This window comes from Oncorhynchus mykiss, chromosome 3, assembly GCF_013265735.2.
Source record: "Oncorhynchus mykiss isolate Arlee chromosome 3, USDA_OmykA_1.1, whole genome shotgun sequence".
In the NCBI taxonomy this organism is placed as follows: Eukaryota; Metazoa; Chordata; class Actinopteri; order Salmoniformes; family Salmonidae; genus Oncorhynchus; species Oncorhynchus mykiss.
Genome location: NC_048567.1, coordinates 34,237,377 through 34,254,005, shown reverse-complemented (window position 1 = coordinate 34,254,005; position 16,629 = coordinate 34,237,377). Strand labels below are relative to the sequence as shown.

Below are 16,629 nucleotides of genomic sequence, written 5' to 3'. Positions count from 1 at the left end.
GGGAATCCAAGGGAGTAGTAGAGTGGGGAATCCAGGACAGAGTAGCAGGATGATGAGACATGGGACAGGAGACAGGGACCAGAGTCAGATCGGGCAGAACTGTAGCGGAGAATATATCAGCGTCAGGCAGGGAAACAGGATCTGAAAAGTAACAAATAGCTAGAAGCGTAGACTGACTGAGCAGAGATTACGATCTGGCAGCGTGGAAGTGGCAGGGCTGAGTATTTGTAGAGGTCTTGATTATGGAACAGGTTGCAGCTGGTGGGTGTCTGCTCTGACTCCAGCACACTTGTCTCTGCCCACACATTCACACACACACACACAGAGAGAGAGGGAGAGGGAGAGAGTACTGGGGGATGCATAGAGAAAATGCGTATTGATGTGGAAATTAGTTGAGGCAACTGATAAGAGTGTCTCCTGAGTGGAGGAAGCTAAACTGTTAGCAGCATGCTGACCCCCATTACGGCGCTGCTAACAGCTTAGCTTCCTCCACTGCTTAACTACCCTATGCTGGACTCGAACCAAGTAGCCTCTGTTTTACAAAACAGGTAACCGTCCTCCTTGGCACTGTGCAAACCAATTGAGCCATACAAAAGGGACCCCTTGGATGGCTCCATTGACGACATTTCAAGACAGGTGTGGAGGGAGCTTACGGTACATTCTTAACTCCGTTACATTCACCCCTTCTAAACTCGCTAGACAGCGAGCAACCCCGACCGTTGAGAGAAGGCCAACTGTCGATCCGGGTCACGTCACCACCGTAACGGGGCTCAGCGTGCTGCTAAAAGCATAGCTGCCGCCACTGTCTGACTGCCCCATACTGGGCTCGGTATCAGGTTTAAAGGTAAGACCCAGATGCAGACTGTGTCGGAGGAACAATGTTTATTACAGCAACAGGGCAGGCAAACAACTGGTCAAGGCAGGCAGGGGTCAGTAACCAGAGTAATGGGGGAAAGGTACTGGGTACTGAGGCCTGGGTCCAGGATGTCCCTGGCGGGGACCCAGCTCCTCTCCTCCGGGCCATAACCCTCCCAGTCAACCAGGTACTGGAATCCCCTGCCCCGAGGTTGAACCTTCAAGGGACGCCTCACCGTGTAAGCCGGTTGGCCCTCGATGAGATGAAAGAGAGGGGTGGACCTGGAAACAGGAGACAAAGGGCTGTGAGACATGGGTTTAACTCTGGACACATGAAAGGTGGGATGTATACAAAGGGTACGGGGCAACAGAAGATGAACAGCAGAGGGGCTAATCATTTTGGCAATGGGCAACAGGCCTATAAACCTGGGGGAGAGCTTGCGGGATTCCACCCGGAGGGGCAGATCCTGGGTGGATAGCCATACCATCTGCCCTTGTCGTCGATACCAGGAGGTGGTCTTGAGGAGGGCCGACCGGGCTCCTGGGCAAAAGGAACATCTGGGCAGAAGGAATGCCAACTTCTTCCTCCTGCTCGGGGAAGAGCAGGGGCTGGTACCCCAGGGAACACTCAAAAGGAGACAGGCCCGTGGCAGATCAGGGAAGGGTGTTGCGGGAGTATTCCGACCCACACCAGCGTTCCATAGATCCAGCTTGGAAAACACAGTGGCCCCCTGGAGCAGCTCGGATGCCGAGGAGATGAGTGAGAACGGGTAGCGGTTCTTCACCGTTATGTCACTGAGTCCCTGGTAGTCGATGCACGGGCGCAGGGTCTTGTCCTTCTTCTCCACAAAGATGAACCCTGCGCCGGAGGGAGAGGACAAAGGACGTATAAATCCTGCAGCTAAGGAGTCCACAATGTAGGTGTCCATGGCCTTGGTCTCCGGTCCTGACAGCAAGTACAGTCGTCCCCGGTCGGAGTGTTGAACACCTCCTGAAGGACCTGGTACTCCTCGGGAATGGCGGAGAGGTCCGGGGCACCTTCCGAGCCCCCAGGAAGACGCCCCAGGGCAGGTTGAGCTGACTTCAGACACTGGGCGTGGCAGAATGGCCTCCAGCCCATGATGCCACCAGTAAACCATTTGATGAGCAGGAATTGAATAGTCTCACTGTGATTCCCTGACATCGTAGTTTGATGGGAGTGGTAATATGAGTGACCAGGCATATTGAGCGCCTGTCCAGTGCTCTAATATCCATGGGAGTGGAGAGGGGCCAAGTGGGAATGTTCAGCTCGGAAGCCAGGATAGCATCCAAAAAACTCTCATCGGCCCCAGAGTCAATGAGAACCCAGAGAGATTTAGACTGGCTTCCCACAGCAGAATGGTATGAACAGGGGTGTGAGCAAGGGAAGAATATGGCCCACCAGAGTACTCGCTCCTACCAGTGAGCCTGATCTCTTTAAAGGACAATAGGACACAAAATGACCAAGAGTCCCGCAATACAGACAACTCTTTGTGTTGATCCTGTATTGCCATTCCCCTGGCGATAGCACAGCTTTACCTAGTTGCATAGGCTCGGGAAGCGGTGACTCAGCCGTCTTCGGCGACTCTCATGGAAGGTCGGGAAGCCTCGGGTTCTCTTGGCAACTGGGACTTCCCGGGATGACTCCTTGGGAGGAGATGGCGACGTGTATCTGGCCCGGGTCTGCTGGGTCAGGCATGGCTCATACTATCAGGTTTGAAGGTAAGAACAATGTTTATTACGGCAAAAGGGCAGGCAAACAACAGGTCAAGGCAGGCAGGGGTCAAAATCCAGAGTAGTCGGGAAAAAGAGAGACTGGGGAGAAGCATGAGCTGAGACAAAAACCGCTGGTTGACTTGACAAACAAGATGAACTGGCAACAGACAACAGAGAAGACATAAATACACAGGGGATAATGGGGAAGATCTGGGGTGACACCTGGAGTGGGGTGGAGACAATCACAAAGACAGGTGAAACAGATCAGGGTGTGACACTCGGGGGATCTACAGATACTGTTTGTCATGCTCAAGGAATGAGCAGCATTGTTTTTTTTTATGTTTACAGCAACAAGTCTGGTCTACAAGTTAACACCCTGGCAGTGCTGTGTGACCTATAGCCTGACCTGTGAAAATCATGTCCAATTCTACCATGAACTCTCTTTAAAAAAAAATGCTTTAAAAAAAAAAAGAGTCCCGTGTAGTTCGTACCTTATAATGACTTAATGAGCTATATTTTCCTTCAATTGGTCTGCACCGAAGAATATCTCCTCATTGTGTTGAGCATAGTGGTAGTCACTTTTATCTCTGCTTGATCAATTAACCTGGAATTTTGTGGAACTCTGCTTGATCAACTAACCTGGAATTGTGTCATGTTAAAGGGAAACAGTAACTGTTTCTTGGAAATAAAGTACTTTTTCACTTGTTAGTGAACTGACGTCCTCCTGCAACCAACATGGGAGACATGTGGACGCAAACGCATGTTGATGGAGAAATGAGTTGGGGCAACTGATGAGTGCGTTCTGATATAACCCTGTTTGTCTGCGTGACACATCTTACACAGGCTATGAAAACAACCTCATGCTATAGCTAGAACTGTGTGGGTGTGAGTGTGAATCCCAATATCCACAGTCATTTATGTGATCAGCATAAGCATAAAAGAGAAAATTAACCCACCATCATTTTGGCTTACTCCTCACCTTACCAAACAGTTATGTCAAACTGATGTGTAACAACACAACACCCCTGCCAAATACTCTCTCTTCTACTTTCAACGGAGAAGGAAGTGTTTGCAATGGAAGTCTGATTTAAATATCATGCCCAAATCATCTCAAAAATATTTTTGGGCATGAAAGCAATATCAATGAATCAATCAAGCCTATTTATAAAGCTCTTTTTACATCAGCCCGTTGTCACAAAGTGCTATACAGAAACCCAGCCTAAAACCTCAAACAGCAAGCAATACAGATGTAGAAACACGGTGGCTAGGAAAAACTCCCTAGAAAGGTAGGAACCTAGGAAGAAACCTAGAGAGGAACCAGGCTCTGAGAGGTGGCCAAGGTGGTCCTCTTCTGGCTGTGCCGGGTGGAGATTATAACAGAACATGGCCAAGATATTGAAACGTTCATAGATGACCTGCAGGGTCAAATAATAATAATCACATTGGTTGTAGAGGGTGCAACAGGTCAGCACTTCAGGAGTAAATGTCAGTTGGTTTTTCACAGCCGATCATTCAGAGTTAGAGACAGCAGGTGCGGTAGAGAGAGAGAGTCGAAACAGCAGGTCTGGGACAAGGTAGCACGTCCGGTGAACAGGTCAGGGTTCCATAGCCGGAGGCAGAACAGTTGAAACTGGAGCAGCAGCACGACCAAGTGGACTGGGGACAGCAAGGAGTCATCAGGCCAGGTAGTCCTGGTGCATGGTCCTAGGGCTCAGGTACTCTGAGAGAAGAGAAAGAGAAAGAGAATGAGAGAGATAATTAGGAGCCTACTTAAATTCACACAGGACACCGGATAAGACAGGTGAAATACTCCAGATATAACAGACTGACACTAGCCCCCTGACACAAACTATTGCAGCATAATTACTGGAGGCTGAGACAGGATGGGTCGGGAGACACTGTGGCCCCGTCCGACTATACCTACTTTGCCAAAGCACAGCCCCCACACCACTAGAGAGATATCTTCAACCACCAACTTATTACCCTTCGACAAGGCCGAGTATAGCCCACGAAGATCTTCCCCACGGCACGAACCAGAGGGGGGCGCCAACCCGGACAGGAAGATCACGTCAGAGACTCAAGTGACGCATCCCTCCTAGGGATGGAATGGAAGAGCACCAGTCAGCCAGAATCCCAGTGGAGTGAGGGGAACAGGCCAGGCAGAGACAGCAAGGGTGATTCGTTGCTCCAGTGCCTTTCCGTTCACCTTCACACCCCTGGGCCAGACTACACTCAATCATAGGACCTACCAAAGAGATGAGTCTTCAATAAAGACTTAAAGGTCGAGACCGAGTCTGCTTCTCTGATATAGATAGGCAGACCATTGCATAAAAATGTAGCTCTATAGGAGAAAGCCCTGCCTCCAGCTGTTTGCGTAGGAGGCCTGAGTCTTGTGACCGTAGCGTACGTGTACTGTAGGTACGTACGACAGGACCAAATATTAATATATTTAAACATGATTTTAAGCTTTACAAAAACATAAACAATGCGTACATGTCCTTTGTTTTCTGGGGTGGTTATTGTAATTTAGTACTGTTGTGCTAATCTCAATAAGGTACAGTATTTATATGTCATATTTGCCTTATCAAGGGGAATATTTCAATAATTGAAATTACTAATGAGTGACCTGAAATCTTACAGATTGTGACTACTCTTGGTCACTACCTGACTGTCACTTCTCTGTGCTCTCTGGGTGTTTCTGGGGGCAAAGGCATAGAGGAATGGATCCAAGCTGCTGTTGATGAAGACCAGAGATCCATCAATCCTACAATTTTCCTCCCAGAACACTCTCAGAGCCTTATTCTTTGCCAAGATGGCCGTCACTCCCAGCACATTCATGACACGGTGAGGAGTCCATAGAACGATGACCCAACGATGAGGCTCACTAATCGGGTCGTCCTGGGGCTTCTGAAGAAAGCAGTTTGGTTCCCCCTTTGCCGGAGGCGGATATAGGCTGTGGCCATGATGAAGAACGGAACTACAAACGCCAGGAGAGTCTACAGGAGCAACACAGCCACCAGCACAGCCACCATCGGACCCATCCATTTATCACCCTCCTTCTCATCCTGCACCATTACCCCATAAGGGATGGACCCCAGCTGCCCCAACACAGTACAACCAGTAGCCCCCTCTCCTTTGCCACTCCCAGTCTGGCCCAGCTGTAGAAATGCACTACCTGGAGGTAGCGCTGGATGCTCAGAAGTGTGACAGTCAGCAGACCGGTACAGATACTGCAGTAGAAAAAGTACATGTTGAGCTGACAGAGCACTAGACCCAGGCTCCAGGTGAAGACTAGGTTGTAGATTCGCAAAGGTAGGGTAAAGATGCAGCCGAGTTCAACATCAGTTTCCGGCTCAAACTGGATAGATCTTGGTCCGACGGAGGACGACTATAACTGCTGTTTCTGGGAATACCGAGCAGGCAGTACAAAGACAAGGCCACGCCAGGAGGCAGACCCCAGAAGGAGGCATTAGAGGTGGAGTTAAAGGTGGAAGAGTTAACTTGTTCCATTTCAACCAGTAGGGCAAGCTGACCGGTCAACTGGCTCTCAGTAAAGTGAAACCCAGATATGTCACATGGGGTAAAAACCTAGCAATATTTTCTGAAAGTTCGCTAATTGTAATTGCAGAAGCTCGCTCGTCATGTTACAAGGAAAATAAGGAAGGAGGTCCTTAGAGGTTTACGGAACTCAACATTTTACTATGAAATACAGAGTTATTTTAAGGATGGAAGAACTGAATGTGGCACATTCAGAATTGATCAAACCACAGCTCCATGGGTTAAGGTTCTCCAACCCTATGTTCCATTAAGTACGTAAGATTCAGTGTTTTTAAATCTACCCACTGGTTCTGAAACGGTACAAAAATGCAAATGATTTGCTAATGCATAGGTCCCATCCCATTATCTTCAGAGCAATAAACAATGTAAGAATTCCCCCCCTATTTACCATGTTTTAAATGTCATGCCCTATCATCTAAAAATTATTGTATACTAAGTCAATCCATTTAAGAGATGATTTCGGAAAGAAAGCATGCTTAACAGGGGAGCTACAGATATGTTGTGCTCAAGGAATGAGCAGCATTGTTTTTTTTGTACTGAGTACAGTAACAAGTCTGGTCTACAAGTTAACATCCTGGCAGTGTTGCGTGACCTATAGCCTGACCTCTGGAAATCATGTTCAATTCTACTACAAACTCTCTTTAAAAACGCTCTTTAAAAAAATGAGTCCCATATAGTTAGTGCCTCATAATGACTTTGCATAATGAGCTATATTCTCCTTCTTCATTGGGTCTCCTCCAAAATAGATCTCCTCATTGTGCTGAGCATAGTGGTAGTCACTTTTATCTCTGGTAAAGCCCTGTGGCCTCTGCTTGATCAATTAAACGCCTGAAAGGCCTTTCTCCCCGGGCCCTTTCATCCTTCCGCCTAGGAGGGATAGAAAGAAATCAGTCTTTCCAAGCCGATATGCAGGACGGAAATAAGTAGTTTGCCTCTAAAAATGTACAGGTGCTTTACCAGCGTCGCAGTAGGCCCCCAGGCCGCATCTGCATTCGGTTTGCTGCTGCCGGTACGCCATTTGCTCCACGACCTATCTGGCCCCTTGTTCAGCCTGCCTGTGCCTGGGGCCTGCTGACATAGGGGGCGTACTGTACGGCTCGGCTCCTCCAGCTCCACACAGGGATTGACTAGGGCTAAGTCCCCTGGCGATGTTATTGATTTCAGCTAGGGTATTCTTACTGTAGATTGGGCCTGAGTGATGGTGTAGATTTGAACCACGATGGTCCTATTGCTGGGGTAGTTTGGGGAGCAGTGTGGGTAGCCGTTTTCATATGGCTGACTGTTGAGTGTTTTGAAGGGAGCTGATGTGAAAGAGGATGTGAAGGAGGAAGAGCATAACCCGAGCGATGTGTTCATCATCGCTCAGTGAATATAGAGGGATACATCGAAATGGCAGCGATAAAGAACAAACATTTTTTTTAAATGTAATAGTCTAAGTAAGCTACTAGGTAACCATTTCTTTCTAAGATGTTTTGTTTGTTAACGTGAGGCAGCAACAGTTCAGACTCGGTCAGAGGTTCAGATTCAGTCAGGTGCGAAACATCTGTATATATTTTACCGTGCAGGCGGTGAAGAAGGCTGGATCCAGATGGGTTATTTACAAAATATACAGTATGGACAGTATATGAAAAAGAATCACTTTTCTTGTTACCTCAAACACAGGGAAAAATGGGGAAAATGCCCATAAACACACATCTGAATTGTATATGGCAGAGCTGTATACATGCATGTTACCTTACAAGCAGCTCTCCCAAAATAAGGAGAACGAGGAAAGGACCTGCCTAACCTGGCATAAACCATTCACGCCTTTACAGGTGTATTCTCAATGAACAGGGCAGAAATTTGACGAACTGACTTGTTGGAAAGGTGGCATCCTATGACGGAGCCACGTTGAAAGTCACTGAGCTCTTCAGTAAGGCCATTCTACTGTCAATGGTTGATTGCATGGCTATGTGCTTGATTTTATAGCCGAATCCACTCATTTGAAGGGGTGTCCACATATTTCTGTATATATAGTTTATCATTCTTCCCTGGGAAGTCCTTATGGCTTCCCTGCAGTCAATACGTCTAAAGTCTCCTATACATCCTTTAAAGGCCTAGTGCAGTTAAAACACATGAATATCCTGTGTTTTATATATATTTCCCCTCTATGAGGTTGGAATAATACTGTGAAATTGTGAAAATTATTATAATGCCCTTCTTGTAAGAGCTGTTTGAAAAGGCTACGTGAAATTTCAGCCTGTTTAGGTGGGATGGAGTTTTGGCCTGCCTGGTGACAAAGGAGTTAATAGACCGATAAGAAAGAGAGTTCTTAACCTCTCTGCCAATAACAGCTAGTTTTCAGTTTTCCTCTCCCCACTCAGACCACTCCCAGACAGTCCTAGGGAAATTCTTGCTTGAGAAATTGCTCTTGAGAAAAGCGAGTTTCAAACAGTCACAGAAATGATTTGACATTGAAATAAAAATGTCTGCATTGGACCTTTTAGGCTCTGTGAACAGGTATGGGCCGGTTATAGCAGTAACTCCATGTGATACCGTGAGCCCCACACAATGGTGGCGCAAGTAACGAGGATAGATAGAGGGATGGCATAAAAAGGCCGATAAAGAGCTGGTTTTGCATGAAGATTAAAGTCCACGTAAGGAGAGTGCTGTGTTTCTGCATTCGAATACATTTGCATTAAGGCCAAGAGATTAAATGTGTGGGAAGAGTGTGTGTGTGTGAAAGTGTGTGTTTTCATGCTCTGGGCTCTAACCCGATGCAGCATACGGGGAGAGACCAGTGAAGGATCAGACTCGGACACTTTCTGCAGCAGCAGGTGGGGGGGTATATATACTGTACGCTATGCTACATCCACTCTTTGCATGTGAATTTGGGAAGTATTTGGGTCTATCTTGAAGCTTTGCTATCATTAAATGTTCCAGTATAATGTTATAAACGTAGGGAGAGGTGGCTGGATCCTGTTACTAACCGTGCTCCTGCATTGTCACAAAGCCATAGACATTGTCACATAATATGACAACTTGCGGACTATGGTACTCCGCAAAAGGAATTCGCTGAAGGGGAACTGACATCTATCTACACTATATGCTTGTGCTTGAATTAGGTTGGGTTGTTTCAGTACATTTACAGCAATAATTTGGCTAGTGGATTATTTAAATCTACACCACGCCTCTGAGAGAGGATTTATACCTTGCTATAAGTATGTATGAGCCTTTATTATGTCTTATAACAACACTTATGTGTTAGGTCTCGCTACGCATAACATTTTCAACTGTCTCAAATGGGCTGTTCTTTAGTCCGAGAAGACTATAAGCCATTATAAAGGGGGTATTGCTCATGACAAGTCTTACAATGCATTATAATGTTATTCTCACTTAATAACTCATTAAGTTGAGCCGGTCAGGCTCAGGCAGGCACCTTCTTTTGCTTGTAAAGCAACAAATAGGAAGGACTTCACTTTCAGTTCTATCGGTACTATCGGTCTATTTCTGTTTCTGTAGCTGGATGGCCCTCAGGCCTGCATTTCCCCAGTCCCACCCTCTCTGAAAGCGGGCGTTATCATGCAGTGGTTCCCCTATTTATCTATTTCATCATGCTGGAAAGTGATTGTTGAATTGCAATACATAACTGATCATGTAATTATTTATTGACCTCGACATTTTCCTGTCAAACTTTAATTACTGTTTTTACCCTTTGACCTTTTGATTTTGTTACAACATTTTGTTATTCTTTGGCTATGCAGTATCATAGCGAGTTAAAATGTTAATGCACGGTGCTGGTTAACAAACCATAATGATGTGTAACTTGTAAACACTATTGATTTGTAATTGAGGATTTAGAAATTTAAGCTAAAATGCCGTAGTTGCTCTCTCACAGTAACTCGCCTCAGGCTTTAACTTGGCATGAGTTGAACCATGTTTCTGTGTATCTGTATGTTTGCAGGGCCTTGATGGACAGGGCGGTGATTGTGCTGCTGACTGTATGCTGCCTGCTGCAGGGGCCTCTAGCGACCACAGGGAGGCAGCCCGGCACCAAGCACCACTTCTTCTATGCTGTGGAGATGGACGGAGGCACCAGAGCTGCACGAGCCCTGGCCGAGCAGCACGGACTACAGTTCATATCACGGGTCAGTGCATATTTAAAACCTGCCTTTATTACTTCATCCTATGGACCTGCAATTTTCATTCTTTAAATCAGTTTACTGAGGGGCTTTTTGTCGGGAGATGTATGAAAGTGCTGACTTCCATTTCCATTTGAGGATATCTGACTTTCATCAAATTACAGCGGCCTTTCTGAATATTTCATATCTGATCACAGACTCCCTCTCACCCGCACACCCACACGCACGCCCACACGCACACACGCACGCACACACACACACACACACACTCACTTTCACTCTTACCTCTTACCGTCACTGGCCAACCTTGGAATCCTATACTAAAATTTGACAGAAGAAATCCAGTTGAACGTCTTTAGAAATTATTAGGCCTATATTGGCTTCCATTTTATCTCTTGTCTTGTCGTCCGTCCATCCGTCTGTCTGTATGACTGATTCGTACCATATCAGTACTGCCTTCTGTAAAGTGTCTAGGCCTATTCAGAGTGTTTGTGTAGCTGATGTAACGGATGTTTAGGGGACGTGAGATTGAGTCAAGTTTTGTAATTGTGTGGCTCAGTAGATTCTGTATGTCACTGCGCCAAGAGATTCCGTTTTTTTGTTGTTGTAGTTTGAGGTACAGTGTTAGTGTTGTACAGTATATGTTGTTTCCAAGTTCTGGTTTTGCCTGGTCAAACTATTGAAGGAGAGGGTGAGAGAGTGCGAGGTTATTGATAAGTGATCAGAGACGTGTCCTTTGCCCTGGTGGTCGACTCCCTAATGGTCACCCTGAGGACGTAAGCACATCTCAGCCTTGGCTCTGGCCGCTGCTGCCTGGACCATGAATAATACATTGAGTTGACCTTTATCAGGAGTTTATTGGACAGTGCCCCTCCATCTTGAGCTCATACACACACACGGGCGCATACACACACACACACACACACAAACGTACATGCACGCACGCACGCACACACACACACACACACACACACACACACACACACACACACACACACACGCACACGCACACGCACACGCACACGTGTATATGTAGCCTCTCTTCTCAGGTATTAATGAGAGTGGGATCGGTCTTGAATCACCTCTCTTTCGCTCTCTTTCTCTCTCTCTCTCTCTCTCTCTCTCTCTCTCTCTCTCTCTCTCTCTCTCTCTATTTGTGTATATTATAGTCTCAGCAATTTTGGACTCAGCAGCAGAGGAACGCCAAGCCAACCATGTCAGGTTCCTGTAGCTCCTCCAATCTGCTGACTGGCCTGTTTTACCTGTCGCCACAGGCTAATGCTAAATGTCAATGACATTAAATCCCTTTGTTAAGTCAAATCCAATTTAATTGTGTCACCGGTGATTTGCTCATTGCATGCATACAATATTGTGTATCAAGACCGGCACTTCACAGTTGACTGTGATATTTTTGAAAAACATTGAAGTGAAATGAAAAGTTTGACAGCACGGCAGGCTTTTGGAGGGGGAGATCTGCTTCTGGCATTCCAGTGGTAATATTGTATGAACGGAAAGGGAATCAAATGTCTCTTGACGCTAGCACTCAACATATTGGTGGTCTCTTTGATTTTAGTAGTGCTCCTAGGAGAATGTCATCAGGTTTCTGTGCATTGTATTGTACTGGCTTGACATATTCATTTCAACTGGGATATAACAAAAAAAAAGAAGCAGAGAGGTAAAAACAGAGACAGCATTTTTGACATGATATATTTTACAACAATGCACTATAGGTCTCTTTATTTTGTTAGGCGCACTCTTCAATAGTGTGTAATACAGCGTAGCAGACAGGATTGTAGTCATTCAGGAAGTAAACAGACATTTCCAAATTCTAGTTTCCCTTATTGCTTTTCAGTGGCTGAATTTTTAAAATAAGAATGAGATTTTCTGTTTACTTCCTGAATTGACTGAAAAGCAATATTGACCCCCAACACTGATAGCAGAATATTCACCTTTCTATTTGGGATTTGATTTGATTTATTGACGGTCACTGGGGAGATTCAAGAGGACACTTTGCAGTTTGCTGTCCAGATTTCTCAGCTCTCTTCTTCTTTGGTTCGGATGTTGATGGCCGTGATTAAGCGTCATTATGTTGTTTTTCTCTCACCATACTGTACGGCTCCCAGATTTTTACCTGAGCAGTCATTTCAAAAGGGCCTTTCAAGATTCCTCTCATTTGAAGGGTGGTATTAAAACCTTCACCAAGCCTGTACTTTAGATGTCTGAACGTCAGAAAATCTTCAGTTGAGGCGCGGTGAAAATATAGAACAGAAAAAAAAACACACATTTTAAGTTAGTTTTAGTTCTCTCAAGAGAGGATCAGGATGTGAGTTGTAGTATCATAAACTCCCTCATGCATGTGTTTGTGTGATACAGGTATTCTTCGAAACCCACGTAGTATACGATTGCAGTTGTCCATTGTTTATAATTGTGTTGTGTAGCCCTTTGTGTGTGTGTGTGTGTGTGTGACAAGAGCACGCTCAGACAGGGTAGGTAATAGCAGACATTACTGGTGTGAGGTTTCAGACATGGAAAACAACAGGATCGTTCTCAACCACTTCACACACACGCATGCACGCACGCACGCACGCACGCACGCACACACACACACACACACACACACACACACACACACACACTTCTCATGGCCCCCGGCAGGTGTGAAAGCTTGTCATGCACACACACACTCCCCTTAATCTCTTCATGCTCATTTCATTACACAGAACATCAGACTGACTCAAAATACTGTACAGGCTTAAGAGCCCTCGCACTCACATGCGCAAATGCATTCTGCATTTGCAAATGTGTCGTATCATGTTATGCCCTATTTGTATTACTGACTCTATATAGTGTGTATATGTGATAGTAGTATATATGACCGTGCGTGTGGGTGGTGTGTGTGTGTGCCTGTGGGTGCGTGTGGTGTGTGTGTGTTGTTGTTGTTGTGTACTCTGAGACCAGGAAGTCCCTCCACTCTACCCAGTGGTGAAAGGCCTCCCAGAATTCCCCTCTCTCTAGTGATGTGGAATACTGTTGCCAGATTACCATATCATTACCATAACATTACCATAACATTACCCAAGCACAGCTTGTGTTAGTGTCTGTGGACATTGTATCAGCTCATCAAGAGATTCAACCCCCCCCCCATGCCTATTTTAGACATAACCTACCTTCCACCTGTCTCTCTCTACCAGTCATACATGTGCTCTTGAGGTGTGTTTTCGATCTGAGTAAAGCACATGTAATTGATGTAGAGAACTGGATTTACTGAGCTAAATGAAATCAGAGGGCTCAGAGATCAGTTAACTCGGCTGTCATACACGGTTAAAACTACCTTTGAACAGGGCTTAGTCTGTATATTGTACCTCGTTTAGAATCTCAATATCCTTTCAACAGAAGATACAAACCTGCGAGTTACAGACTGACCAGTCAACCGAGCGAGCGTGCGATATCCAACCAGGACATGTAAAATGCGTACTGCAGACAAACGTAAATGCTGCTTACATGTGCTGATGCAAATACAATATTGACAGTATCTGGCTAAATTATGAGAAAATTCTGGTAAATACACAAATAAACACATTCTATAAAGGTTTCAAAGTAATGGACACGTAAGTCTCCTGAACGGTCTCCATTCCTGATGTGTTCATATGCATGGTGGCTGAAATGCAATGACCAGGTTTCTGTATGGCATGGTATAGACTCCAAGGCACACCTCTCTTTCCTCTCCCTCCTCCATCCACCTCTCCCTCTCTCCTGTGTCCTCTCCCTCCCTTTGCTCTTTGTCCAGGGCACTTAGGGGCACACGGAGGAACACCAATACTCTAATGGCTAGGAGTGAGGCCCCATTCCATTAGTTAGAGGGCTGAAGGTTCACTCCTCTCTCTCTCTTTCTCTCTCTCTCTCTCTCTCTCTCGCTCTCGCTCTCTGTGTGTGTGTGTGTGTGTGTGTGTGTGTGTGTGTGCGTGCGTAATGGAGGCAGGTGATAGCCATGGCATGAGGGTGGGCACCGCTGCACCAGCTGCACACTATAAAAGGCACTGTGTTTATGTTGATTCTACTGACTCGTAACTCCTCTCCCACCTGTCCTACTCATGCCTCACTCTCAGCCATAAAAGACAGGGAGGAAAAACAGACAGACAGACACAAAAAAAGAGGCAAAGAGTAGTCTCTGTGGAAGATGTCGATGCCAGTCTCTCCCTTCCAGGTGGGAATGCCAGGGAGAAACGAAGGACGAGGAGGAGGAGAGAGCAGAAATTACGTTGGGTGCTCCCTCTCCCTCTCTCTCTCTCTCTCTCTCTCTCTCTCTCTCTCTCTCTCTCTCTCTCTCTAGGCTGAGATGATGTATGGCTGCAAAGGCCACATGTTGGCCGTGTGATGGATTAAAGCACTTTGTAGGAAAATGACTGAGAGCGCCTCAGCACCCCCGAGTCCAGCCTTTAATAAAACTCTCTTCCATATTGAAATGGAGAGAGGAGGAGAGAGGGAAAGAGAGAGAGAGAGAGAGAGAGATAGAGAGAGAGAGAGAGAGAGAGAGGGAAAGAGAGAGAGAGAGAGAGAGATAGAGAGAGAGAGAGAGAGAGAGAGAGAGAGAGAGAGAGAGAGAGAGAGAGAGAGAGAGAGAAACACACAAACACATTTACTCACACAATGCACTTAGGCTATGTGGAAATAGACTTGCAATGAGAGATATTGCTGTAAAGACCTTTTAGCATAGGGGGTTTAGCATTGTTATAATGGTGATATTTGGAAGAAATTAGACTTAAATAAATGCACTGAAAACTAAGACATACACTAACTTTATTAAATTATTTTTTTTGTTAGATGAAAGTCGTTTTTTTACTGTGCAGTGTTAAAGTCATGTAATGCTCATTTTGATTCGTTGGTGGGTTAATCATGTAGGTCATTATGTGTTTTGATTGGTCAGTGTATTAGCGCTGTTAATGGTACTCTATTCAGATTGGTCAGTGTATTAGCGTTGCTACTGGTACTCTATTCAGATTGGTCAGTGTATTAGCGCTGTTAATGGTACTCTATTCAGATTGGTCAGTGTATTAGCGTTGCTACTGGTACTCTATTCAGATTGGTCAGTGTATTAGCGCTGTTAAAGGTACTCTATTCAGATTGGTCAGTGTATTAGCGTTGCTACTGGTACTCTATTCAGATTGGTCAGTGTATTAGCGCTGTTAATGGTACTCTATTCAGATTGGTCAGTGTATTAGCGTTGTTAATGGTACTCTATTCAGATTGGTCAGTGTATTAGCGTTGTTAATGGTACTCTATTCAGATTGGTCAGTGTATTAGCGTTGTTAATGGTACTCTATTCAGATTGGTCAGTGTATTAGCGTTGTTAATGGTACTCTATTCAGATTGGTCAGTGTATTAGCGTTGTTAATGGTACTCTATTCAGATTGGTCAGTGTATTAGCATTGTTAATGGTACTCTGTTCAGATTGGTCAGTGTATTAGCGTTGTTAATGGTACTCTATTCAGATTGGTCAGTGTATTAGCGTTGTTAATGGTACTCTATTCAGATTGGTCAGTGTATTAGCGTTGTTAATGGTACTCTATTCAGATTGGTCAGTGTATTAGCATTGTTAATGGTACTCTGTTCAGATTGGTCAGTGTATTAGCGTTGCTACTGGTACTCTATTCAGATTGGTCAGTGTATTAGCGTTGTTAATGGTACTCTATTCAGATTGGTCAGTGTAAGGAAGCATGCTGTCTTCCTTTGCTCATCATCTATTGTTCATCCAACCACAGGCAGAAATGAATGAATATTTCACCACTGTGGATAAGCAGTGTGAGGAGGACTCTAGATTAGTGGGCGATATAAAGAGGTTTGAAAAACACTACCCTAGTACTACCCTTCCCTCTGTGTTAGCAGCAGACTTTCATCTAAAACACCTTTGTCCAACTACATAGCCCAGATTTCTCTACCAACCATGAGGCCAACAAGACATCACTGCTCACCCCACCTACCCCATCCAACATGGCATCACCCACACCACCACCACCACCACCCCCACCACCACCACCACACACACAATCTTTCTCCCTCTCTCTACACACAGATGCGCACACACACACCTGGTCGTATCTCTTAGTTATGGCTTCTATTGGCTTCCACAGGCCTAAACCCCTGTAGAGCAGTAAGCATACACACCAGCTGTCTCTCTCTCCATAGGGTGGGCCCGCCACACGTGGCTCTTGCACACTGCCTCAGTGACTCTTGATGTCTCTGTTTGTTTTTGTTATTCTTCCACGCCGTCCCCTCCCTTCCTCTGTCTATCGGAGGCCGTCAGTGGGAGCGGCTCATGCGGCTTGTTTGATAGATGTGTCAGAGAGCTGTTTAAACCCATCCT

The 16,629-nt window shown here is 45.6% G+C and overlaps 1 protein-coding gene across 1 annotated transcript in view; it reads left to right on the top strand.

The window, feature by feature from the left end:
• Positions 1-5,401: 5,401 nt before the first annotated feature.
• Positions 5,402-16,629, top strand: part of LOC110504035 (PC3-like endoprotease variant B) — a 159,762-nt gene continuing 148,534 nt past the window's right edge. The window contains exons 1-2 of the mRNA XM_036964818.1: positions 5,402-5,433; positions 10,091-10,274. Of these exons, the coding sequence (XP_036820713.1) occupies positions 5,402-5,433; positions 10,091-10,274 (216 nt within the window). The remainder of the gene's footprint in view (positions 5,434-10,090; positions 10,275-16,629) is intronic.